Source organism: Mesoplodon densirostris, chromosome 4 (assembly GCF_025265405.1).
Source record: "Mesoplodon densirostris isolate mMesDen1 chromosome 4, mMesDen1 primary haplotype, whole genome shotgun sequence".
In the NCBI taxonomy this organism is placed as follows: Eukaryota; Metazoa; Chordata; class Mammalia; order Artiodactyla; family Ziphiidae; genus Mesoplodon; species Mesoplodon densirostris.
The window spans coordinates 2,720,199-2,747,928 of record NC_082664.1 but is presented as its reverse complement, the minus strand read 5'-3'; the positions used below and the strand labels follow the sequence as shown (position 1 = coordinate 2,747,928).

Genomic DNA, 27,730 nt, shown 5'->3' with positions numbered 1-27,730 from the left:
GATGCTCCGTGGCATGTGGGATCTTCCTGGACCGGGGTTGAACCCGTGTCCCCTGCATTGGCAGGCGGATTCTTAACCACTGTGCCACCAGGGAAGTCCCTTTGCTTTAATAATTTAATATTTTAAAAGTATATATTCCATCATATAAAAATTTCCTCTCACCAGCTTGAATTGGTGAAATCTGGTCACACACTATTCCTGGGAATACAAAATATACATCTTAGCTTCCCTTCACCTTACTTACTTAATTCCTTCAGTATTTAAAAGCATATGCATTTTGAGGGAACCTGTCTAAAACCTTGTAGAAATACAAAACTCATGAAGTTTCTTGTAATGTCTAGATATGCTATTACTCCATACCATGTGTGGAGGTGATGCAACTGACCAAATATAACCTATTCACTAAAACTTAAAGAATCCTCTAAAATAGGAACAGGGCAGTATCAACTATGACACCCTTGTTCATCAGTGTTGAGAATCACTACTCAGAATGACAGTTGCTTTACTGACATTGTCCATGTGAACATTACGGAAGCAGAACTGATTTTCAAACCACAGGTTGTGACCTACTCATGTGCTGTATAATCAATTAGTGCCCTCAGGGCCAGTTTTGTTTTTTATGGAGAAGAACAATGTAAAATAGTATTCTAACACAACACTGTAAATCAACTATACTCTAATATAAAATAAAAAATTTTAAAAATACATTAAAAAAAAACAGTATTAAGAGAATGAAAAGGGACTTCCCTGGTGGCTCAGTGGTTAAGAATCTGCATGCCTATGCAGGGGACACAGGTTTGATCCCTGGCCTGGGAAGATCCCACATGCCGTGGAGCAACTGAGCCCGTGCGTCACACTACTGAGCCAGCGCTCTAGAGCCCGCGAGCCACAACTATCGAAGGCCTCATACCTAGAGCCCGTGCTCCGCAACAAGAGAAGCCACTGCAATGAGAAGCCCGTGCACTGCAATGAAGAGTAGCCCCGGCTCAACGCAACTAGAGAAAGCCTGCGCCGAAACAAACAAATAAATAAACAAACAAATAAATAAATAATTTTTAAATTTCTTTATTTATTTTAAAAAAGAGAACGAAAAGACCAGCCTGGGAGAAAATATTTATAAAACACATATCTGATAAAGAATCTGTATCCTAAATATACACAGAACTCTTAAAACTCAATAAGAAAACAAAGAACCCAATCAAAAAATGAACAAAAGATCCAGATACCTCATCAAAGAAGATACACAGATGGCAAATCAGCATGTGAAGAGATGTTCATCAGAGGTCATTAGGGAATTGCAAATTAAAACAACAATGAGAAACCACTACACACCTAACAGAATATCCAAAATCCAGAACACTGACAATACCAAATGCTGACAAAGATGTGGAGCAGTAGGAACCTGCTGGTGGAAATATGAAATGGTACATCCACTTTGGAAGACAGTCTGGCATTTTCTTACGAAATTAAACATATTCTTACCATGAGATCCAGCAATGAAGATTCTTGGTATTTACCCAAATGAACTGAAAATTTATATCTACACAAAAACCTACACACGAATGTTTATAGTAGCTTTTTATTCATAACTGCCACAACTTGGAAGTCACCAAGATATCCTTTGGTAGGTGAATGGATAAATAAACTGTGGTGCATCCAGAAAATGGAATATCATGCATTGATAAAAAGAAATGAGCTATCAAGTCACAAAAAGACATAGAGGAAACATAAAAGCACATGGCTAAATGAAAGAAACCAGTCTGAAAAGACTACATACTGTATGATTCCAACTATATGACATTCTGGAAAAGAAAAAACTGTGGAGACAGTAAAATGATCAGTGGTTGCCAGGAGTTGAGGGTGGAAGGAAGGATGAGTAAGTGGAAGGAAAAGAATTTTTTAGGGCAGTGAAAGTACTCTGTATGATACCATACTGGTAGATAAATGACACTCCACACTTGTCAAAACTCACAGAACTGTACAACAGAAAGAGTGAACCCTCATGTAAACTACGGACTTTAGTTAATAATAATGTATGAATATTAGTTCATTAATTACAACAAGGTACCCCATTAAAGCAAGATGTTAATAATAGGGGAAACTGTTGGGGTTCAATCTTTCTGTAAACCTAAAACTGCTCTAGAAAAGAGTCTATTAATTTAAAATAAAAAATAAAACAATACACTACACATGGTAAAGTCTGAGTGCTGTCTCCTGAGATTCTGACTACATATATCCATATAGAGAGATACAGGATTGTGTGGAAGACTGGGTCACGTTGTAAAAGGTGTTTCTTGGTGTGGGTCACGGTCCAAGAAGTTTGGAAGAAACTGCTCTCAGGGTCTCATGAAACCCCCCAGGATTAAATGAAAAATCACTATACTGGGGGAAAAGCACTCCCATCAACATTTATCAGTGCTTATTACTAGGCACTGTGACACACACTTCACACATTCTCAATTCGCACACCAACTTTGATAAATACCAACTTTCATTTTACAGATTAGGGAAAGGAGGCTTGGAGAGGTTAAATAACTTGTCCAAGGTCACTGAGCTAATAAATGCCAGAGTAGGATTAGATTTATCCCTGGTCTGACTGACTCCAAAGCTAGGGTCTGAACCACTACTCTAAACCACTTCAAAAGAAAAAAAGAAAAACAGCAGAATTTTAATAAATACCTTCTACTTACAATATACTCCCCATCATTAAATAACTTCTTAATTAACTAAATTTTATCTAGTGTCTACAGTTGAAACTATCTAAAATGCAAAGTTAATCATACAAGGGAACCAGAACAAAGAATCATGCATTTTTTCTAATTATTCAACTATAAAGATGATCTCACGGGGACTTCCCTGGTGGCGCAGTGGTTGAAAGTCTGCCTGCCGATGCAGGGGACGCGGGTTCGTGCCCCGGTCCGGGGAGATCCCACATGCCGCGGAGCGGCTGGGCCCGTGAGCTATGGCCGCTGAGCCTGCGCGTCCGGAGCCTGTGCTCTGCAACGGGAGAGGCCACAGCGGTGAGAGGCCCGCATACAGCAAAAAAAAAAAAAGAAAAAAAAGAAAAAAAGATGATCTCACTAATAGATGTTCTAATTAAATTTTCTTGACCTTACAAAATTTTAAATTAGGTGTACCAACAATTTTCAGAATAAGTCTTCCTCTTTCTACATATTTCTTTGTAAAATTCAAGAAAATATATTCCTGTGTGTATTTTTTAAAAACATTTATCTACTCCTAGGTATATACCCAAGAGAATTAAAAACATATGTCTACACAAAAACTCGAACAAAAAAGTTTATAGCACCATTACTCATAACAGCCAAAAAGTGGAAACAGCCCAAACTGATGAATGGATAAACAAATGTCGTATATCCATCTACACAATGGAATATTACTTGATCATAAAAAGGAATGAAGTGAATGCTACAAACATGGATCAACCTCAGAAACATTGCCAAGTGAAAGAAGCCAGATACAGAAGGTCACATGTTGTGTGATTCCGTCTACATGAGATGTCCAGAATAGGCAAATCCATAGAGACAGGAAGTAGATTAGTGGTTGCCAGGGAATAAGGGGAAGGAGGAATAGGAAGTGACTGCTAATGGGTACAGAGTTTCTTCTTGGGGTGGTGAAAATGTTCTAAAATCAGATAGTGATAACAGTTACACAGGTCTGTGAATATGTTAAAACCACTAAACTGCATACTTCAAAGGAGTGAATGTTATGTGAAATACATATCAATAAAGCTGTATTTAAAAAATATCTAGCTATACCAATTATTCAACCTATACAATCAGTAAAATATTTTTCCCAATGGAAACAACTTTAAATAAATATTATGGGACTTCCCTGGTGGCGCGGTGGTTAAGAATCTGCCTGCCAATGCAGGGGACATGGGTTCGAGCCCTGGTCCGGGAAGATCCCACATGCCGCAGAGCAACTAAGCCCGTGCGCCACAACCACTGGGCTTGTGCTCTGGAGCCTGCAAGCCACAACTACTGAGCTCATGTGCCACAACTACTGAAGCCTACATGCCTAGAGCCCGTGCTCCGCAACGAGAAGCCACCGCAATGAGAAGCTGGCGCACCACAACGAAGAGTGGCCCCCGCTCGCCACAACTAGAGAAAGCCCGTGTGCATCAACAGAGACCCAATGCAACCATAAATCAATCAATCAATCAATATTATATCATTTCCTTGTATATATTTTTCTTTTCTCTAGTAATAAAGATTTATAATTGTACAAATCCTGTTTTTTCATGTCTGCTAATACCAAAAGTTGAGTACTAATCCTTTTGCCAGCAGAAAACAAAGCTCAAAACAAGGATAATTAGTAATATCTCTGAAGAACACTTTAATATAATCACATGTATAGACACCATAGCAAATACCATCATCTGTACAAAATCAGAATACAATTTACGAAGGAAAAGTAAGTCCAATAGCCCTCCTATCTTTTTACAAATGACTCCGTCCATTTTGTCTTTCAGGTTTGAGCCAGCTTTTAAAAACCATGATGCTACTTTGAATTTGCCTATAATGCTCTGAGGTACCATTCTCAAAATATTTCTCATCTTTAGAAAACTAAGCAAAACTCAAGTGTAGAAAACAAAAGTCCCAGTGCCTGGAGATTATCTATGCCATTTACAAAGGAAAAATACTTCAATAGATGTCCCTTAGGCCTCATGGAATCTAAATTCAGGCACTAATGACATGAACCATGATAAGATGTCCTAATGAAACAAGACAGACCACTGTTGTTACAGCAGAGTGATATGGTGGATAAAGTTTCACCTAATTAGGTGAGTTCCATGGAAGAAAAAGTTTGGTGTTAGCACTGTTCAATAACAACCGTAACCAGGATCTAGAAATCACTATGAAAAGAAAAACTAAACATCAATTTACTAATCTCCATATAAAACCCACTATTAAAAAAAAAAGACTTGCCTAAGTTTCGTCATCAACTTTAAAAGGAGAAACCTCAAGGTTTTTAAATAAGTTTTCATAATAAATGCCTTGTCAGTATGTTATGCTTAGGAAAATTGCTTGTTGGAAGTAGGACACATACAGAGCTACAATTTTTTGTTTTTTCAAATTATGCTAGTTCTGACATATCTTAGGTGCTTAAAATCAGAATGAAGTTTATAACAAGATACTTCAAAGGACTTACAATTTATTAATAATAAAAATAGCTATTATTTCAGTGCTTACTATGTTCACAGACAGGCCTTCTGTTTACCCGTATTATATCTCTGAACTCTCCCAACAGGTCTATGGAGCTAGGTGCTAGGATGATCGTGTCACTGCATACAGACTGAAGGACTGCCCAAGGTCATGTGACTAAGAAGTGCCAGAGTGTCTGACCCAAGAGTGTCTGACTCCAAAGCTTAAGTTTCTACTTGAATAGTTCAGGAACAAAGCAGTGAACACCTTTAAAAACAAAACAAAAAAACAACACAACTATTCAAGTTCTTCATCCCTATGAAACTGTAAGAAACAATCTCTATTCAAAAGTTATCAGACAGAAACATAAACTATTTTTTTTATAATGGAAGAACTCACTTCAAATATATAATGTACACACTCCTTTGAAAAGCAAATCATTTTAAGTATGAATACAAAACAGTAAATTAGTAGAGACTCATTATAAAATCCAAAGATGAATGTACTCCACAGCCTAGACTGCCTCTGGGAAAAAATTCCTACTAACAAAGACTAAACTGAAAACTGATGCCTTCCCACTCCATGTCTTCACCTCTTTCTTGACCTGACCTGGGTCCTGAGATTTGGATCTGCTCAGATACCAGAAGAACCTTTATAAAAACCTGTGTACAATTTGCAAAATTTCAAAATCATTCCTTTTGAAGAGAGAATTATGTATTCCATCATTCATTACAACATGAGGCTGCATGTAAGTTTTCTTATTATCACACATCCAAATTTTTACCTTTCCAAACAAAAAGCTTTATTATGGAGATCTGACTGAATTTCTGAGTATTAATATCATCAGAAAGTTATGTGTTTTCAGAAAGATAAAAGAATGAACATTTTCTTAGCCCCTACTAGGCAATCATACACCATTCAGTCCTCACGGCAACGTCAGAGACCCCAACTGGGATGGCTTGCAGATGACAATTCTCTCCCCTCTTCTCTGGGACTCACACTTGGCAAGTTTTCAGGGGTCAGGCTTATTTTACATGCCCATCCCTCTTGCCATTGCTGACTCAAACTAAGGAAGATACATGATGAAAAATGTTCTTCGTCCCACAGGTATCCACTGAGTGCCTGCTGTGTGCCAGGCGCTGGAGATTCAGCACTGACAAAGCAGACAGGGTTCCTGCCCTTGTGGAGTTTTCATTATAGTTTGAGGAAAGAGACAAAATAAGTAGGTAGAACATGTATCGTATGGTGGGTGGTGATGTATACTATGGAGAAAAGCAAAGCAGGCAAAGGAGATTGGGAACAAGGCAATTTTAATTTTAAGTAAGGTGGTTAGAAAAGGCCTCCGGGAAGGAGGTGAGAGAGTGAGCCTGCAGACAGCCTGACAGAAGAGCATTCAGGCAGAGGGAACAAGTGCAAAGGCCCTGAGGCAGAAGGAATGCCTGGTACGATTCAGAATCAACAAGGAGCCAGCTTGGCCGGAGCAGAGAAATCAAGGGGAGAAGAGTAGGTGATGAGAGGTAAACTACTAATTAGGCTTCTGCTCAGAGGGAGCTTGGAAGTCCTTAGAGTTCAGCTAGGAAGTGTCATGTTTTACCATCATGATTTACAGACTCACTCGGCTGCCTTGTTGAGAACAGACTGAGGGTGAAGAAGCACAGAAACAGGAAGGCCCTTAGAAGGCGAACCCAGGAATCCAGGAGAGAGGGAGAATCCCGGAGGTGGTGCAGAATAGAAGCTGGCTAGACTGTGAAGGCAGCTCTGATGGATCTGCTGATGGAGTGGATGCTGACTACCAGAGAAAGAGGCTGTGCCGTAGAGAGGGGGCCCACCACCCCTGATGCCAAGGTCCCCAGAGTCGTCCCAGTTCCTGCTCCACCTGAAGATTCCGTTGTTCAGCTCTCCCTCCAGCATCCTTCCAATAAACCCCCTCTTCTCTAAGATTTTTTAAAAAAATTTTTGGCCACACCTCACAGCATGTGGGATCTTAGTTCCCTGACCAGGGATCAAACCCACACCCCCTGCATTGGAAGCGCAGAGTCTTAACCACTGGACCACCAGGGGAAGTCCCTTTTCTAAGATTTTAGAAAGTACTTGCAACCAAAATCAACTCAACTACTAAAGTTACTATCATTTTACAAATGAGAAACCTGAGGTATAAAAAAGGTTCAGCGCTCATCCGAGGCACAGCAGTTCCTGGGTAGCTGAGTTCAGATGTGAACACACAGTCTGCCTGGCTCCCGAAAGCCTGTACCACACTGCCTCCCAGGCCTTGACTAGTCCTCTACCTGCAAGCAGGCAGAGAGCATTAAAGCAAAACAAAACCAAAAGCAAAAGTGGGAGGGAAGTAGGGAGAAAAGGTCAGCAAGAAAACCCACTCCAGGGCCAGCATTTCACAAGACGTGAGAAGCAGGATCATCCTGTTACGGAGACCTACCTCCCTTTCCCTCCACCCCACAGGGTCAAGGGCCTCAGCAACTCTGTTCCACAAACACATGGAAGTCCCAGCTCTGTACCAAGTTGAAAGCTCCAACTGTCTCCATCCAGAAGCAGAGAGGAAATGGGGCTCAGGTTGACAGATCACCTTTCCTTTGGTCTTATCATCTCCCTACACTGCCACAAAAGAGTTTTCTTCCCCCTCTGGCCACAAAAACAGTTAACGTATTATTGTTGGCTCAGCACTCAGAGTGATCTCACAAGGATCCACGTTTTAACACAAAAATAAAATGTTGTGTTCCCTGAGGTAACAGTCATACCAGTCCTACAAAAAGCATACATTTTAAGCTGCAAATCTGAGAGGACAGTACACAGGTGCCTCAATTTTTTTTCAATAGTCAGTAAAGTTGTTTGGGGAAAAAGAAAAGATAAAAAAATTTTTTGGTAATTTGAGTTATTTTAGAGTAAATAACCACTTGCTTCTTAATCCATTCATAAAAGCATTCAATGAGGGCTTCCCTGGTGGCGCAGTGGTTGAGAATCCGCCTGCCGATGCAGGGGACATGGGTTCGTGCCCCGGTCTGGGAAGATCCCACATGCCGCGGAGCAGCTGGGCCCGTGAGCCATGGCCGCTGAGCCTGCGCGTCCGGAGCCTGTGCTCCGCAATGGGAGAGGCCACAGCAGTGAGAGGCCCGCGTACCACACACACACACAAAAAAAAAAAAAAAAAAAAAAAAGAAAAAGAAAAAGCATTCAATGCAATTAAAAGGGATATGCCGAGAGTTTCAAATGTAAGCTATCATAAAGATCAGTCATCAAATCTTGGAGCCAGAAAGGAGCCTTACCTAACCACCACTCTTTCCCCATTTTACAGATGAGGAAGCAGAAGCCCAGAGAAGGAAATAATTTGTCAAGGTTAATAAATCTTATTAGTAACAAAACCAAGACTGAAATCAGGTCTCTCAATTCTCAGCCAAGCAGGCTGCCTCCCTTTCAGCAGTTTACTTAGTTACACTGTTTACTTAATATTGAATGAGAAGGTCTGTGAAATGTCCACCAAGAAGTCTGACATACAATATTCTCTCAAATCTAATTTCCTCCCTTTCTTATTTATTTAAATACCTGGCAACAACTTTGGGCACTGAAAAAGTTAGAAAAACGCCAGAACTAAAAATTATAGAAATGAATTGAAATTAAATTACAAAAGAGAACCATGAAACAAAACTGACACAGGAACACATTATCAAGTGCAAATTATAAAGGGTAGCTGATCAGAAAACAGACCTATAATAAATTTTGAAAATGACTCCATGACTATCAATGGGATCCTGAAAAATGTAAGCTAAGTGACACTATTTGTTAAAAAGGCATTCAATTGGGATATAACTAGGTGACCATATAATTAAGAACCAAACATGGTGACTTTGAGTGGGAAAAAAAAGCTAACAAAACAGAATGCCAGGACAAAAGGCAAAAACCAAGATGTTCTCTTGCACACCTGGATGTATGGGCACCCAGTATAAATCACACCTATGGAAAACTACATTGTTTCATCTGCAACAAAACACTCCCAAGAGAAGAGTACCACAAAGCAACAAATATTTTAAAAATCAGGACAAAAGAGAAAATGAAAACTACAGAATAGATCTTTTTTTTTTTTTTTTCATGAAGATTCATTCCAACTATCTACTTCACCAGCAGATGAAAAGTAAGCCCTGACTTCCCTGGTGGCGCTGTGGTTAAGATCCGTCTGCCAATGCAGGGGACATGGGTTTGAGCCCTGGTCCGGGATGCCGTGGAGCTACTAAGCCCACGCACCACAACTACTGAGCCCGAGTGCCACAACTACTGAAGCCCGTGCAGCTAGAGCCCGTGCTCCGCAACAAGAGAAGCCACCCCAACGCAGCAATAAATAAAATAAATATTTTTTTTAAAAGTAAGCCTTATAAAATGACTCATCAATCCTACCTCAAAAAAATTCTTTTCCACCCTTAATCCAACAGAAACAAGGAAAAGAACCATTTATGACATGCAAGTGAAAGAGGTAGGAGCATCATCCCCATTTTACAGATGAAGAAGCAGGGTCAAGAGAGTCTTTTTTTTTTAATTTATTATTTATTTTTGGCTGTGTTGGGTCTTCGTTTCTGTGCGAGGACTTTCTCTAGTTGCGGCAAGCAGGGGCCACTCTTCATCGCGATGCGCGGGCCTCTCACTATCGCGGCCTCTCTTGCTGCGGAGCACAGGCTCCAGATGCGCAGGCTCAGTAGTTGTGGCTCACGGGCCAAGGTGCTCCGCGGCATGTGGGATCTTCCCAGACCAGGGCTTGAACCCGTGTCCCCTGCATTGGCAGGCAGATTCTCAACCACTGCGCCACCAGGGAAGCCCCCAAGAGAGTCTTGATACGTCACTCAAGGTCCGAATCTAAACCCAGGGATGACTCCAAAAGCTACAAGGCCCATGGGAGTCCCAGGTCTCCTTTAGGACAGATATCACAGCTTGGTAGGCCACCTCTCTCCCTCCCTTCAAGATGAGGCAGACAGTGTTCCTATCCTCAAAAGAGAATGAGGGGAGGGGATGGGCTTGGCGTGTAGGTTTGGCACACCTCACCCAGCTGTGGGTCTCTCTCTTTCAGCCAAGGCCAGAAAAAGCTCATGGACCACGACGACCCTAGTCACCCGATCTGGGCCCCGTGGGATAACCAAGGACACCCACAGGACAACCAAGATCCTACATCCAAGGAGTCAACTGACCTTGGAAATTCAAACCACAGAACGTAACTTCAACTTTCAAGGGTTCTGCGGTCCAGCACCCATCTTCCTCCTCAGCTGCTGTGAACAGCAATAAAAGTAACGGCACCCACTGATTGACACTATGTGCTAGACCTCATGCTGAGCATTCTCCATGCATAATATTGTTCAATCCTGCCAGAAATCCTGAGAAGAGGTTTTTGTTTTTCTTTGGGGTTTTTTCTTTTTTTTCTATTATCCTTATTATTTTTTAGGTGGCTAATTAACACCCACGTAATTTTTTTTTAGAGTCTAACAACAGATGTAATAAAAAACAGACAGTCCCCCTAATGACTCACACTTTTAAACAGCTGGTATATATCTTTTTAGACCTTTCTCTCCACCACAAAACTCTTTTCTTCTTTTTTACAGTGAGATCACATTAAGTAGAAACCGGGTTTTTCAGCCAACACTACATTTGGGGCATTTTTCCACAAGAATTCACACAGTTCTACTCCTTTTTTTTAGGCTATATATTATTTCTCCCTATGGCCACACCATTATTTATTGAGAGACACTGTTACTTTCAGATGAGGAGATAAACTCCAACAGGTATGTGACTTGTTTAAGGTCACAGAGTAAGTGGCAGGGCCAAGGCTGGACCCAGGCCTACCTGATTCCAAAGTCTGTGTTCTCGGACACTCGGTCCCACAAGGTACTTGTTTTGAATGTTTCTGTCAACTAGACTACAAACGCCTTGAAGACAGGGAATCAGTGTCTTTAGGTCTCCAATGCCTAGCACTGTGTTGGCATATAATAAGAGTTAATAAATATTTGTTGTGTAAATATCTGATGAATGTCACTTTTTTTATACCTCATTTACCTTCCCTCCTATGCCATTCGTATCTTTCACAGTGCCCTGGCATATCATGGAGGCACAAACATATCTGTTGAAAGTATAGCTCTAACGCCATTCTCGGTCTGGGTCACTTGGCCTCTCTCCATCTCAGAATTCACCTGCAATGCCAGCTCAGACCCACCTGCTTCTCCAGGAGCTTCCCTAACAGAGGGCTTTCGCATGGAGACCCCTCTATTCAGCTCTAATACGACATCATAAAAAGTTAGCACTAGAAACAATCTTAGCAGTTATTCATCCTGTACCCCTCCCTCACTCTGTAGTAATAGAGATCGTAATCCATGGTTTTATGACAAACTAATAAGGCTTCAACCACAAGAAATTAAACATTTCAAAACCAAAGTGTAAGTCACTTAAGGTAGATTTTGCTAGGTACTACTTGGGGAGCGGGATGGCAAGATACGAAGGCAGTGACATTTTGCAAGAATCTAAATGTCTACTTGAGCCTCCCAAAGACTACTAACCCTAAGTTTATAGTCTTGTCCTGCCTGACTCCATGGTAGTGCAGAATTTTGACCTTGGTAACCTCTAGCACCAGACTTCTCTGAATATTAGCCAAAACCTCATCAACTGATAGAAATAGGCTCTTCTATTGTATGATTAACCATAAAGCTTCAGATTAAGAGATTTTAATAACAGTTTTGCATAACAAAAAAACTGGCAAAACAAACACAAAAGATAATTTTCCATTAAATTTAGTCATGGAACTTAGCTCCTTTGACTTGACTATCAAAAGTATAAGCAGGGGACTTCCCTGACGGTCCAGTGGTTAAGACTTTGCCTTCTGATGCAGGGGGTGAGGTCGATCTCTAGTTGGGGAGCTAAGATCCCACATGCCTCAGGGCCAAAAAACAAAACAGAAGCAATATTGTAACAAATTCAGTGAAGACTTTAAAAATGGTCCACATCAAAAAAAAAAAAAAAAAAGCATAAGCAGCTGCTACTGCTACTATAAAAATATCCCATTTTCCCTCCCAGTTACCCCATATGAGCCTTAGTATCTGATTATCAGCAACTCTCCAAAAGGACTCCCACCAGAAACCAACTGGACCATGAGGTATTCTCTGTTAACAATGATATTTGAGGATTTGTTCGATTCTAGAGGCAAATAACCATATAGGGAGATTAAAATTAGACTCCCGGGTTTATGACAAGACACTGCAGTATAATAGACACAAAAAACCAAAACCCATAATGTAAAGCAAAGTATTACAATGTATGTAACATAAACTGGACACACTTTCAGCATCACTCATTCATTCAATTAGGAAAATTTTACTGAGCCCGACATGGCCCTGGGCCAGGCTCGGGACACAGACTGTCAACATCGCCTCAGTCACTGAATCTTGAGCTGAGACAGAGAAGAGATACCAGGAAACTACACTGGGAAACTGCAGAGTGCCATGAGACCCCACAGAAGGACAGCCTGATCCAGATGCCAGCGCCAGGGAAGACTTCCCAAAGGAAGTAACATGTAGGCTGAGACTAAAGGGGTTAGCCTTGAAGGGGAGTGGAGAATGCGTGCGGGAGCCAGGGGGTAAGCACATTATGTTCTTTTTTTTTTAATTTTAATTTTTATTCATTTTTTTTATTGGAGTATAGTTCCGTATAGTTCATACAATGTGTTAGTTTCTGCTGTACAGCAAAGTGAGTCAGTTATATATAAACATGTATCTACTTTTTTTAGATTCTATTCCCATATAGGTCATTACAAAGTATTGAATAGAGTTCCCCATGCTATTCAGTAGGTTCTTATTATCTGTTCTCTATATAGTAGTGTGTATGTCAATCCCAATCTCCCAATTTATCCCTCCTCCTTCCTTTCCTCCCTGGTAACCACAAGTTTGTTTTCTACATCTGTGACTCAACTGCTGTTTTGTAAACAGGTTCATTTGTACCATATTTCTTTTTTTTTAAATGTGTTTCTTTTTTTAAATTATAAATTTATTTATTTATTTTTTGGTTGTGTTGGGTCTTCATTGCCGCGCGTGGGCTTTCTCTAGCTGAGGCGAGCAGGGGATACTTACTCTTCATTGTGGTGTGCGTGCTTTTCTTTGTGGTGGCTTCTCTTGTTGCAGAGCTCTAGGCGCATGGGCTTCAGTAGTTGTGGCACACAGGCTCAGTAGTCGTGGTTTGCAGTCTCTAGAGCACAGGCTCAGTAGTCGTGGGGCATGGGCTTAGTTGCTCTGCAGCATGTGGGATCTTCCCGGACCAGGGCCCGAACCCATGTCCCCTGCATTGGCAGGCAGCTTCTTGACCACTGCGCCACCAGGGAAGTCCTGTACCATTACTTTAAATTCCACATAGAAGCGCTATCATATGATATTTGTCTTTCTCTGTCTGACTTACTTCACTTACTATTACAATCTCTAGGTCCATCCACATTGCTGCAAATGGCATTATTTCGTTCTTTTTTATGGCTGACTAATACTCCATTGTATATATGTACCACATCTTCTTTATCCATTCCTCTGTCGATGGACATTTAGATGGACCACTGTGCCACCAGGGAAGGCCCTGCCCCTTTTTTGATTGGGTTGTTTTTGATATTAAACATGAGCTGTTTGTATATTTTGGAGATTAATCCCTTGTCAGTCGCTTCGTTTGCAAATATTTTCTCCCATTATGTGGGTTTTCTTTTTGTTGTGCTGATGGTTTCCTTTACTGTGCAAAAGCTTCTAAGTTTAATTAAGCCCCATTTGTTTATTTCTGTTTTTATTTTCATTACTCCAGGAGGTGGACCAAAAAAGATTTTTCTGCGATTTATGTCAGAGGGTGTTCTGCCTATGTTTTCCTCTAAGAGTTTTACAGTATCTGGTCTTACATTTAGGTCTTTAATCCATTTTGAGTTTATTTTTGTGTATGGAGATTATGTTCTAAGCAGAGAGTCTGCTTAACTGTTCCACAGACCACCAATCAATGACAGATGAAAACAGCCATGATTAAATAAACCCCATTAGGCACTGACTTCTTCTGTGCCAAAAACCTGACATTTAAATAACCATACCCTAAAATTTGGTTACGTTTCCAGCCATGCTTCACTCTAGAAGGTGATAAAGGACCTCCTCTTAAATGTCTTCCACTGTGTTCTTTTTATATTTTGGTTTTACTTTTGCTATTATTTTCTACTCTATTTACAAATGAGAGTAGAAGGTGAAACTCTCAAAATAATTCAGTGTTAGAATATACTGAAGGAAAACAGAACTAGTCTTCCCAGACATACTAGGGCTGATAAAGTGTTTCTGAGAGAGAGCAGTTTAACTGTAACAGTACTAGTAATTAAATGTTGATAAAATCATCCTTTCAAATTTTTCCTAATTTTAATTAGAATCCTAAATCCTTTAATTATTAATTACACTATTTCTGTGGTTGTTAAGCACCCTGAATGTCCCAGCAAACAATAAAATTAGTTACCCAAAGACATCCATTAGAACATATCCTCACAAAATTACAATTTAACATTTTTCACCTGTGAAAACTTGTTAAATACCTATCTAAATTAAGCAGTCTCCAAAGCAAAAATGTTTTTTAAAGGTACTGAATCAAGATCATTTAACATTTTGGAGATACTAAACATTTGGAGGATAACAGCACACATCTATAGTGCTTATTACATAGACCAGGCACTGTTATAGGTTCTTTATATATAACTCATTTAATACTTACAAAACCAGTGAGGTAGGTACTGCTATGACCTCCATTTTACAGTTGAGGACACTAAGACACAGAGAGATTAACTCACCCGAGATCACATAGGTAGGAAATTAAATAGTTGAGATTCAAACCCAGACAGTCCACCCCCAAATCCGTGCTCTTTAACTACTGCATTACACTGTCCCTCAATAGTTTTTCAAATATAAAAGCAAAAATTAGTAAATGAATAAAATAGAACACCAGGGACTTCCCTGGTGGCACAGTGGTTAAGAATCTGCCTGCCAATGCAGGAGACACAGGTTTGAGCAGTGATCTGGGAAGATCCCACATGCTGCGGAGCGGCTGGGCCCATGCACCACAACTACTGAACCTGCGCTCTGGAGCCCGCGAGTCACAACTACTGAGCCCACATGCCACAACTACTGAAGCCCGCATGCCTAAAGCCCGTGTTCCACAAGAGAAGCCACCGCAACGAAGAGTAGCCCCCTGCTTGCTGCAACTAGAGAAAGCCCGCGCGCAGCAATGAAGACCCAACGCAGCCAAAAATAAATAATTAATTAAAAAAATAAAAATAAAACAAAACACCAGCCATGTACAATCCTTGAGGAATTAATTCTTATGAATGATAGCATTCTCTGACTAGCTGAGCATCTAACCCCTTTGTCTGAGCCAAAATCTGAAACTGTGCTGTCCATCTGATATGGCCACTAGGCACACATGGCTACTGAGAACTTGAAATGTGGCTAGTCCAAAATCAGGTGTGCTGTATGTATACAATGTGTCCTGGAATTTGAGAGGCTTAGTATGAAAAAAAATGAATGTAAAACACCTCACCAATCATGTTTTAATATTAACTGCATGTTTAAATAATTTTTGGATATAGTGAGTTAAATAAAATATATTATTAAAATTAATTTCACTTTTTTATGTGGCTACCAGAAAATTTAAAATTGCATTTGTGGCTCACATTATATTCCTACTGGACAGAGCTCATCTAAAACGTGTCCAGCTGCTGTCTACATTACTGATATTATTTAGTCTTTTCTTGATGACTCAGTCATCATGAGGACCTTTAACCACCACCCTGTGTGTAGTCTGTAATCTGTCATTGTGCTATCTTTGGTGTTGACTGAGGTCAGGATGCCCACCCTCAGACCACAACCTCAGGTTTTCTTAAAGCTGTTTCTTTCTATGGTTTCCAGCAGCATGTCTGCCCACAGCTACACCCCTCCAGCAACCTCGGATGCAGCTTCTAAAGATTTAGAAGCCAGGTAAATTAGAACTAGCACCTACGAATCAATGATAAGTTGAGGGCTGAGGAGGATCACCTCCAAGTTAGCTTCAATGCATGATTCTTTGACAACTATTTTGACTGCTCGGAGACCCTTTTCTGCCTTGACTATCTTGATAGACTCTTCTCATTGATTCCAGACACTTAATGCCAACGTTAACATAAATTAGAGCATTTACAACTCTCCTTAAAATCCTGCAACGGTAGTTTCAGTTTGAGATGCAAAAGTTCTGAAGATGAATGGTGGCGACGGCTGCTGAACAATGCGAATGTGCTTAATTCTGCAGAACTGTACACTTAAAAATGGTTAAAATGGTAAATTTTGTTATGTATATTTTACCACAATTAAAAAAAAAAACAACCAACTTCAACAGTTTCATATCTTTCTCAGGATCAAGTTCAAACTTTCATGCAGGTCACACATGGCCCTCAGAATCTGACCTCTACCGACCTTTCTAGCCCCCTTGCTTCATCTGGCCTTAAGCTCCAAGAAACTTCCCTCAACATACCACACCAATTCAGATCTCAATGTCCTGCAAACATTAAGGCCTCTACCTAGAATCCCTTCTTCCTCATCCTTCTCAACTCCATTCAAATGTCACCTCCTCTGTGAAAATTCCCCCGACATCCCAAGGTTGAGAAGACTCCTCTCACCACTGTGCCCTGCCGTACGTAGCTTGTACTCTGCCAGGCGTACAGTCCTTATCTTTCAGAATGGCACTTTTTATTTATATGACTGTTCCCCACCATGAGCTCACTGAGGGCAGGGACTGGGCCAGCCCTGGCACAGACCCAGCATATAAGGGATGTGCCCTAAATGCCTGCTGAGGCCATTCAGTAAACAAGTACTTACTGAAGGCCGACCAGAGGCAGGCAGTATCCTAAGCACTGGGGATCCTGCAGTGGGAAAAGAAAATGAAGCCCCACTTTCATGGAGCCTCCACAAATATCTGCTAGGTGGACATAAGTACTATAAAGAAAACTGAAGTACAATCAGGGAGGGACATTTCATACAGGGTGGCCTGGAACGTGCCGATTAGGTAGAGACCAGAGAGCAGGGGGTGAGCTTTTCTGCTGACAAAACACTGAGTGAAGTGAATCTGAGCTGGTTTTGAGCTGTGGTCTGGATAACAGAGGGTACTGGAAAGAGAAGGTAAACCTTCATTTCTAAGAAACACAAACCATCCCGCTCTGTCCTATCAACTTGATAGATTTTGCAATTACCACCTAGTTCTCCTGGCAGAAGGAACACAGGCATTCTACCTAGGTGGCGTAAGGTTCACTCACGGTCCTTTGCTGACTGAAGCCTCTCTGCCATGAGGCCTTATGGTTGCTAGAGAAAACTAAGAGGAGCCGATGTTATCAACAGAATGCACTAAGCACTTGACAATCCTCACCTTTTGAAATACACTGCTATTAAAACCTATTTTTAGGGCCTCCCTGGTGGCGCAAGTGGTTGAGAGTCCGCCTGCCGATGCAGGGGATACGGGTTCGTGCCCCGGTCTGGGAGGATCCCATATGCCGCGGAGCGGCTGGGCCCGTGAGCCATGGCCGCTGAGCCTGCGCGTCCGGAGCCTGCGCGTCCGGAGCCTGTGCTCCGCAACGGGGGAGGCCACAACAGTGAGAGGCCCGCATACCGCAAAAAAAAAAAAAAAAAACCTATTTTTAAAGAGAAATAATAAGACACAAAGAGGTTAAATAATTTGTCCAAGGTCACAGAGCTGGTAAGTGGCAAAGCTAGACTTTGAAACCAGACAGTCTTGGCTTCAGAGTTTGAGCTGATAATCACTATGCCCCCTGTTTTACATCTGTATTTCTATCATAAATACTCTGTTCCTATTGTTGGGGTTTTTTTTCCTGTTAATCCTAAAATTGTCACATTTTACTTCATCGTTCTTCACATTTTGACAAAATCTCACTTCTCATTTCTATTCTAACACAAAAATCTGTCTATATTTTGATCATTTGAGTTTAATTATTTACTGATATTATTTTCAAGACTGCCATGAGACAAAACTATAAACATGCAATAGAGCAAAAACCAAAATACAAACTATCAATACAGAGACACAGATTACACTGCTATACAAAGTGTGCATATCTACTCCACAAAGACGTAGGAGGCCCAGGCCAGCCACTGTCCCATGAAGCTGGGTCTAGTGGGGGCTCTGGGTGGGGCTGATCAGGCAAAATGACAAGTACAAGGGATGACACATGTGTGTGGCATGCCACAAATGCCCAGGCAGTAATCTAGAACACCAAAAACACAACATTAAAAATCACTTAATATAGGGCAAATGATTTTTTTTAACTCAATATATTTATTTTACCTTAAGATTTAAGAGTAACATCTTTCAGGCAGGATATAGCAGGCATCTCAAGCTCAACACACCCAAAATAAACCTCATTCATCCCCTTACAGCCCTCTAAACCTATTCCTTCTCACGTGTTCTCTATCTTGGTTACAGGAAAGACAAGCCTGGCTGCTGAAGCAATAAACCTGTTATCCTCAACTCCAGCCACTGTACTTCCTTCCTGTTAATCACACACACTCACACATCAGTACACACACTCACATGTACGCACACTCTCACATACCCTCTCACTCCATCAGATCTATTTTACCTCCTATTGACTGGCTCTTTCCCTTGACCTTCATGTCAAGTCTGACCTGCACCAGCTGGTCTCCTAACTGCTCTTCCTGTTTCTTTTTAATTTCCCTTCCTCCGCAGTCCATCCCCCGGCCTTGGCTCCAGAATTCTCCCTCTACCATACAAATCTGACTGCATCATTCCACTTTTTAAAAACGTTTGGTGGGGGCTTCCCTGGTGGCGCAGTGGTTGAGAGTCCGCCTGCCGATGCAGGAGACACGGGTTCGTGCCCCGGTCTGGGAAGATCCCACATGCCGCGGAGCGGCTGGGCCCGTGAGCCATGGCCGCTGAGCCTGCGCGTCCGGAGCCTGTGCTCCGCAACGGGAGAGGCCACAACAGTGAGAGGCCCGCGTACCGAAAAAAAACAAAAACAACAACAACAAAAAAAAAACGTTTGGTTTCTGATCACCCACGGGATCAAGTTCGAACCCCATTAGAACACACACACACCTCTTCACAATGGGGTCTGACGCTACTTTCCACATCATACCTTCTTTCATTCAAAAGATCGTCACCGAACACCAACTATGTGGCCAGTCATTGGGACAGGCACTGGTGGTAAATAGCAAATAAAAAGAGACAGCTCCTGCTGCCATGAAAATTACAGTTTAGGACAAGAAAGACATTCACCAGTCACACAAACAAATGTTTAAGACTGCACTACAAGTATTGCAAAGGTAGACCAGGCAAAATGTTCTGAAATCAAATAGTGGCAAAAGTTGTACAATCTTGTAAACACACTGAAAACCACTAAATTGTACACCTTAAAAGGTAAATTTTATGGTATGTGAATTATATCTTAAAAAAAAAAAAAGGCACACCAGGTTGAAGGCCTCTACCGTTATATTTGGCCAAGGCAAAGATGGGAAAGTTTTCCAGAGGAAATGAAACTTATTACATATAACTAACATTTGCTGAGCATTTACTACACAACAGGCACCTTTTGCTGTAATAATCCATCTAACCCTAAGGTTACTATTATTATTATCCTCAGTTTAAAGACAAAGAACTGAGGGATCAGAGAGCCAATAAATGGTGATGTCAGAATCCACACTTAAGCCAACTGACACCAGGGCCCATACTCTGCTACAGTGAAGTCACCTGGGCAATGCCCGCTATTAGAGCTACTTATGATACAATAAGTAAACCACTGTGTTTCATTCCTTCCAAAAGCAATTTCTCTCCACGTCCTCTATAAGGCCCTTTAAGATCCTAACTCATCCGCTCACCACCATCACCTTCCTGAGTTCATCTCCTCCGCTCTCCCCCCCACGCCCCCCCCACATACTCTGCTCCAGGCATCCTTTCGTGTCTCCAGAATGCTGGGCACTCTCTTACCACAGGGCCTTTGCATTTGCTTGACCTACAATGACTGCAAGCACAACATATGTTATAAATCATGATTCTGTCAAAACTTCAGTTAACGTTTTCTCTAGACACACTTAACAATACTGCTAGCAAGACCCTGTTCTGAATTAGACACTAACATTTCGAATGTCACTTATTAATTTTAGCCAAAACTACCTCATTTTCCAGTCTTTTATTGTTCTGTATGATGTCACCATGCAAAGATTTTTATTTTACAAAATCTAGTAACAGCAGCTTTTGCTTACCAATTAGTGTGAACAACAGTCATACGGCTATCTTTGCAGTGAAATAAAACAAAGCAATCGAGCCAAGAAAGTGTCACAATAGAACCTGATTACCACCATTCCTCTGTTCAGCCCTAGAACCATAGTTTGTGAAATAACTATGGCAACAGCACTTCAAGGCATCAAAATCCCACCGAACTTTTGCTGGGAAGCTACTGCCCATCTGTGCAAACACACAAAAATGCATGTTGACAACCAGTTATATAACTTCAATACAGTAACCTGGTGATATTTTAAGTTTCTATCATGCTAAAAATTCTAAGTAACTCTTAGGCATATATGCTGGCATAAACTTTTCAAAGTAGGACGCTGAGAAAGAAAAGATACATTTAACACATTTACATTTAAAACAGAGTTGTCCCCAAACTCAAGATGGCGAAAACTATCGCCTTTTATCAAAAAGATTCACCGTGAGAATCTTTTAAATATTAAGCTCCATTTGTGCTAAGCATCGGGGGAAAATATTTAGCCCAATTCAACTTACCAGCACCTCTAGCAAAATGCCTTGACTATAGCAAGTAAGTGACTGGTTCAACGGCTAGGAGCAAAGGCTTTTCAGTCAGACAGTTTGTTTTCAAACCTTGTTTTACCACTTACTATCTGGGGGACCTTAGTCAAGTTTTACTTCCTGAGCCTCAGTTCTCCATAAAAATAGAGACACCACCACAAAGCCTATAGGATGCAGTGCTTTAGCACATAATGACAAACACCATACACTGAGTGCTCACTATAACTAAACTGAATTGTAGGAAGTTAAATAGCTGCAAAACTTTATTGCTGTACTTAATACTGTAGCCTTCAGAAGAGTTATCCCTATAGACTAGTCTTTACTTCAATAAAACTGTAATAATAAAATCTTTTATACACACATCTTTGTATGAGTGAAGCTTTGCTTTTCCTTTTGTGAATTTTTTGGGCACTCCAAAGGCTAGAAATAGTTTAATTATTTTAAATGGTAATATTATGTCTGTAATTTTGTCTTAAAGAAACCAGTTAAAAAAAAATCTTCTCCAGTCCTCAGTGCTTTGTTTACTGAGTTAGCCTGTAAATTCAAGCCTATCAAATGACTTAATGATTAAGTGGGACTTCCCTGGTGGCACAGTGGTTAAGAATCTGCCTGCCAATGCAGGGTACACGGGTTCGAGCCCTGGTCCGGGAAGATCTCACATGCTGCGGAGCAACTAAGCCCGTGTGCCATAACTACTGAGCCTGTGCTCTAGAGCCCATGAGCCACAACTACTGAGCCCACATGCCACAACTACTGAAGCCTGAGCGCCTAGAGCCCGTGCTCCGTAACATGAGAAGACACCGCAATGAGAGCCTGCACACCATAATGAAGAGTAGCTCCCGCTCGCCACAACTAGAGAAAACCCGCGTACAGCAATGAAGACCCAACGCAGCCAAAAATTAATTAATTAATTAATTAAAAAAAAAACAATAATAGTGAACATCCACTGAGCTCCTTCTATCAGCTCTATCATCAAAGATACTTGGGCAGTGAATGAGTTTACTAAAAGGCTGCCAAAACAAGTGTCAAGTTGTGTCAACCTTTGCTGCAGCCAATGCAAATATTATTGACCCCCCCATGAAAGTATCTGCTATATATCAACTACCGGACCAACCACAAATACTTGGAAACCACTAGGACCAACTCATTTTACAGGTGAAGAACTGAGACCCAAAGAGATTAAGTCCACAGGTCACACAGTTACTTACAAGTGGGGACTGGAACCTAAGCCTCTCTGCTTCCAGTACATTGTTTTGTCAATTACATGACAGCTGACGGTTTAAAAAGAGAAAGACCTATTCCAGAACCTCAAAATGTTTTCTACATCGTTGGGAAGAAAGTGAATACCTGAAATAAGTGAATGTTTGTTTAATGAGAGCTAAATATTAAGCACAAACTAATGTAACCCATAGCCCACAGTGAATATACTGAAGGGCTCCTAGGACAGAAATGAGTGGAATCAACTAGTCACACTGTGTGGTGTCTACTGGAGGTAAGGAGTCCCACTGCTAATATTACCAAAGGCACCGCCAGAGTGCCCTTCTTACAGGTAAAACACACTTCAGAGCCGCAAAACTTCCTTTACTCAAGTCAGCAGTCCTTTGGAAGAGAAAGAAGTCTCCTCAGTGCCACTCCCCAGATATATTTCACTGTGCACAAAGTTTTACAGCTGCAAAATGTTCATTCTCTGTTGAAAAGAATGATGCTAACAATCAAGGCAGTTTTTCAGCCTTTCCATGCTCTGAACCAGGCTAATTTTATTAAAATTCTTATTTTGGGACTTCCCTGGTGGCGCAGTCTTTAAGAATCCACCTGCCAATGCAGGGGACACAGGTTTGAACCCTGGTCCGGGAAGATCCTACACGTCGCGGAGCAACTAAGCCCGTATGCCACAACTACTGAAGCCGGCACGCCTAGAGCCCGTGCTCCGCAACAAGAGAAGCCACCGCAATGAGAAGCCTGCACACCGCAGTGAAGAGTAGCCCCTGCTCGCCGCAACTAGAGAAAGCCTGCGCGCGGCAACAAAGACCCAACGCAGCAAAAAATAAATAAATAAATAAATTTATTATTTTTTAAAAATTCTTATTTATCAAATCTGTTTAGGTATGGCCTAAATGATTTCAGGTCTAGACCTTAGGGACCAGCCAACAAGTAATCTTTAAAGTATAGCCCTCTTTTTTGCTTGGGAAAACAGTTTTAAAATGTCACCCACTGAAAAAAGGTGAATGACCACAAATACTAGAATGCCATAATATTTTAATAAGGGAAAATGCCAAAATATAGCTTTGTTTAAAAGTAGACAATCATGAAACTCTGTGTAACAGGCAAATTGAACACTTCTACAAAGACATTATTGTGTCAGATGAGAACACGGCCAGATACTTATTTACAACGGCTGAGAGACTGGGTGCTGCAGTAAGCCATCTGATCAATTAAAAGTTATTACAGACTCTCAAATAAGTAGAATATACTCTAAACCTGTGTTGTTCAATAGAGTAGCCACTAGCTACATGTAGCTACTGAGCACTTGAAATGTCCTAGTCTGAAATGAGGTGTGCTATATATGTAAAACTTTACTGGATTTCACACTGGCTTTCAATGACTTAGTACCAAAAAAAAGTAAAATATCACATTAGTAAATTTTTCATACTGATTACATGTTAAAATGATAATATTTTTGATACACTGAGTTAATAAAAGATACTATTAAAAATAAAACCAATTACTAGAAAAATTTAAGTCCCATTTTGTCGCTCATTACATTCCTATTGGGTAGTGCTACTCTATACAAACTATGCAAAATGCAATCTAACCCTCTTTTGATGATTCATGACGATAATGATGAACACCAAATATATAATAAAGAAAAAATCTCATTTATATCTTGGATACATAGTTTAAGATAGTATCAAGTAAGAATGGCATGTTCTTAAAACTTCTATTAAATTTACAACCAACGCCAACTACATTTATAGAGGAAGGACTCAATCCTAAAAGTAGTACTTTTAGAGAACAAGAAGGAAATACAAAGTAAAGACCACAAAAGAGGGACTAAGAGAAATACCATCTGTTTCTAGAAGGCATTTAAAAATAAAAGCAGTGTGTTTTAAATAGTTAGTAGGCCTGTTTTTTAAAAACAACATTTGATTATTATGAGTATCATAAAGAAATTTCCCAATTGCCAGCTAAGCAAACGTCGTCAAAAGGAAAACCTGGTAAGGTTGAGACTAGAAATTCTAACTATGTGAGAAATAGAAGTAAAATGTCTGAATATACCATATGGAAAATGTAAGCCAAATTTCTTAACAGGGTATTTAAAATGAAACATCATACAATGATGAAACCAGTCAAAATTTTATAGATATCCTTCAATATTACTATGGTATCAACTGTTACAGGATTTAACTAAAAGTGGTTTCAAAATTCCAAAACACCATAGTGCCTTTTCCAAATCTAGCCAGTGAGAAATAGGGAGAGAACTGTTTCCAAATGCCTTATCTTGCAGAGGTTAAAATTAGAAATTGACAATTCAGAGCCATATTAACCATAATAAATATCTGCAGGGCATTCTGTTTGACAAGCGCTATTGGACACATCATCCTGTTTGATCCTCAGGACAGCCCTCAGATATTGGTATGTTTTTATCCCTGCTTTAGAGGTAATTCCAGGCTTGGAGACCTTGACTTGTTCAAGGTCACACTGCTAAAAAGTAGCAGAACCAGTACTTGATTCTGGTTCTTCTGAGGCTCATCCAGTTCTCCTTCCATTACAAGACAATCACTCATTTAAAACCAAATGTTTAGAAATACAACAAGCTCTGATGCCCAAGAAGGATCTAAGGATCAACTAGGTCAAACCTTAAGACTCTGCAAACACGATGTGTTGGAATCAGTTCAAAAAGGGGAGAAGAGATTATCAAGAGACAGGAAATGACTTGAAAGATCAGAGGAAAAAAAATCTAATCTAAATGTCCTTGGGTGCAGGCATAGCAGAATAATAGTATTCAAGCAGAAAAGGCAGAGAATCGGTACTTTCCTTCTGAAATGTGATTTTCAATGTAGAAATTGTAGGCTAAAAGAACGATTTTGTTGTTACTTTACTATAAATGTGTTTGAGAATTTTACTTAATATACAGGCACTCAGAAAACCAATACATCCACTGGGTACCACCAGCCCTTCATTTTTTTCACAAGTCATGACATTTACTTCACAAAAAGCCACATGAGAAAAATTATAATTCAGCACCCACTGCTATTTAGATTAGAGTTAAAGGAAAAGGTCAGGTAGGAGAATGGCAAATTTAATGAGCACTGTCTTCTTCCTAGTACAACGCATCCTTGAGGGCAGGACAAAGGCGGCACCACCACAAACGAACCTAGTTCAACCTTCAAAACACACTGACAACAGGCCAGTTAACGCAAAATGTACAAATCTCGAAGGCACCGTGGAAGGGAATTCCTAAAACGGCTCTCTAAATCCATTCCTAAGTAAGGAATGTAAAGTAAATTCCTAAATATAATACAACAGGGTTCCAGAATCAGGAAAGAGCTACGGAGAAATGTGGGTTTCCAGCGTGGGAACACCACACGGGGGTGCCCACACTGCCGACACCAAATACGACACCGGCCCATTTCAGGCGGGGGACAGAGGCGCCTCGAGACCCCGAAACGGGGCGAGCGCCAAACGACACCCCTGCCTCCCCTTCCGACCCCCCGCCGGGACGCACGGGGAAAACCGACCGGCTCCAATTTCACCTCCGGCTTCCCCTCCCGGGCAGTGCGGCCGGGGAGGCTCGGCAGGAAGGGCCGCCCCGCGGCCGAGGGAGGGGGCGCCGGCCCGGGGACCCCCGCCCAGACCTACCCCCGACCGCGTCGGCCCCCGCACCCGGACCCCGAAGCGAACCTCGGACCAAGGACCCCCGGACGCCGGCCCAGCCCTCGCTGACAGCCGGCGCCGCCCCACCTGCCCGCCCGGGGGGCGCCGGGGCCGGGCGCGCCCGCCAGGCCACTTCCTTCCCCGCCCGCCCGGCCCGCCGGGCTCGCGCGGGCCCCGAGGGCCGGGAGCCGCGGGAGGAAGGAGGCTTGGCTAGCCGCCCGCGGAGGAAACTGCCGCCGCCCGCACCCACCGGCATCATCGCGGCGCGGGTCCGCGGCGCCCTCCGCCGCCTGACAGGACGCTCGGCGTCGCGCCGCGCCGCGCCCGCAGCTCCGGCCGCCTTCACAGGCCGCGCGCCCGCCGCCGCGCTCTCGGGCCCTCACGGCGAGGCGGCGGCTGCAGAGGGTTGCAGAGCCTGGTCGACCCTGTCGTGGCCGCCGGCGCGCTGCGTCGCTGTGTCAGGACCGGTCGCCGTCGCCACCACCTCCGCCCGACCGCCTGCCGCCGCCAGCCCGCGGACTCTCCTCAGCCCCCGCAGGCCCTGCCCCCAGCGCGTCGCCCCACACGGGGCCAGCCGCCCCCTCCGATTGGCCCGACTGTGCCGGGGGCGGGTCCGGGGGTGGGGCATCCCAGCCCCGCCCGCCCAACCTCGCTCCCGGCCGCGGCCAGGTACGAGCGCGTCCGCGCTCCCGCGGGCGGGCGGGGGAGGGGCGGGAGTGCTGCGGAAGCTGGATCGCTGCCCCGCCCGGCGTGAAGGCCTGTGGGCTCCAGGCCGTGCGGGGCCAAGATCCCGGACCCTCGGAGACGTCGGGCATGGGAAAACCGAGGTCCAAAGAAGGAAGGGTCCGGCCGGGGCACCGCAGCGGGCCACGGTAGGGCCGAGACTCGAACCCCAACTCAGGGAGGCCGGAGGGGGCGGGGCGCATCCCGCGGCGACGGCGCGCGCGCCCGCCTTTGACCGCGTCCTGACCCCCGGCTCCCGGCGCCCGGTGGGGCTGCAGGCCAGAGGCCGGATCGGAAGGGTGTGGGTGCGCCCCAAACCGTGCAAGTGACCCGGCTCCGCATTGCTTAAGATGAACCCACGAACCGGCGTGGCGCTCGGCGCCTGGGCACCTGTTCCCCGACACCACTACCTCCCCGCGTGTTCTGCGACTCCCGCTGCCCTTTCCCTACGGCCAGCCGACCTTCCCGGGCACGTGACCGCTCTTCAGCCTTGGCCCTTCACACAGGCGATACCCCCGGCCTAGAATGCCTGTGCGCACCTGTACCACCATCCTTCGATGCTCAGACGTCCCCGGGCAGCGCCAAGTCCTTCTCTCCAGGGTCCGGGTCTCTCTTTAGAACCCTCTCTCCCGTGACGCCACCCACTCAGGTCTGAGCGCCTGAGTAACAGAGGCCAGGGCAGGGGCTGAGCAGACTCTCAGTGAAGGCCGGCCAATGGGCAGGCATCCTTTCTGTGCCCTCCACACTGTACCATTCACTGGAACCCTGACAGAGATGAGATGGTAACTGATGCACTCCACAGGCAGCTCTAAAACTTCCTTGAGCATCCGGAGCATAGGGGTCTGTTTATGGCCCCAAACCCACCTTGGGAAGGGCTCAGCTCCTTAGAGATGACAGCAGGTGGTGGTCAGAGTCCATCCCTAGCCTGTCTGCTCCTTTGAGGGGCCTGAGGCTGCTGGGTGGGGCTGAGGGACAAAGAGGGAGGAGGCCAGAGAGCAACACCATACTCCTCTTGGCCAAGGGGGTTAGTGGTTGAGAGAGTAGGACTTCCCAGTTAGACAGACACTGCCTTGGCCACACCCTCACAGTATGATCTTAGACAAGCTACATCTTCTCTCTGTATCTCAATTTGCCCA

General features: G+C 43.0%; 1 protein-coding gene across 2 annotated transcripts in view; it reads right to left on the bottom strand.

The window, feature by feature from the left end:
* Positions 1-26,201, bottom strand: part of PPP1R13B (protein phosphatase 1 regulatory subunit 13B) — a 93,010-nt gene extending 66,809 nt beyond the window's left edge. For both annotated transcript variants that reach the window (XM_060095554.1, XM_060095556.1), the window contains exon 1: positions 26,122-26,201. In XM_060095554.1, coding sequence (XP_059951537.1) covers positions 26,122-26,130 — 9 coding nt within the window. In that variant the 5' untranslated portion in view covers positions 26,131-26,201. The remainder of the gene's footprint in view (positions 1-26,121) is intronic.
* Positions 26,202-27,730: the final 1,529 nt, after the last annotated feature.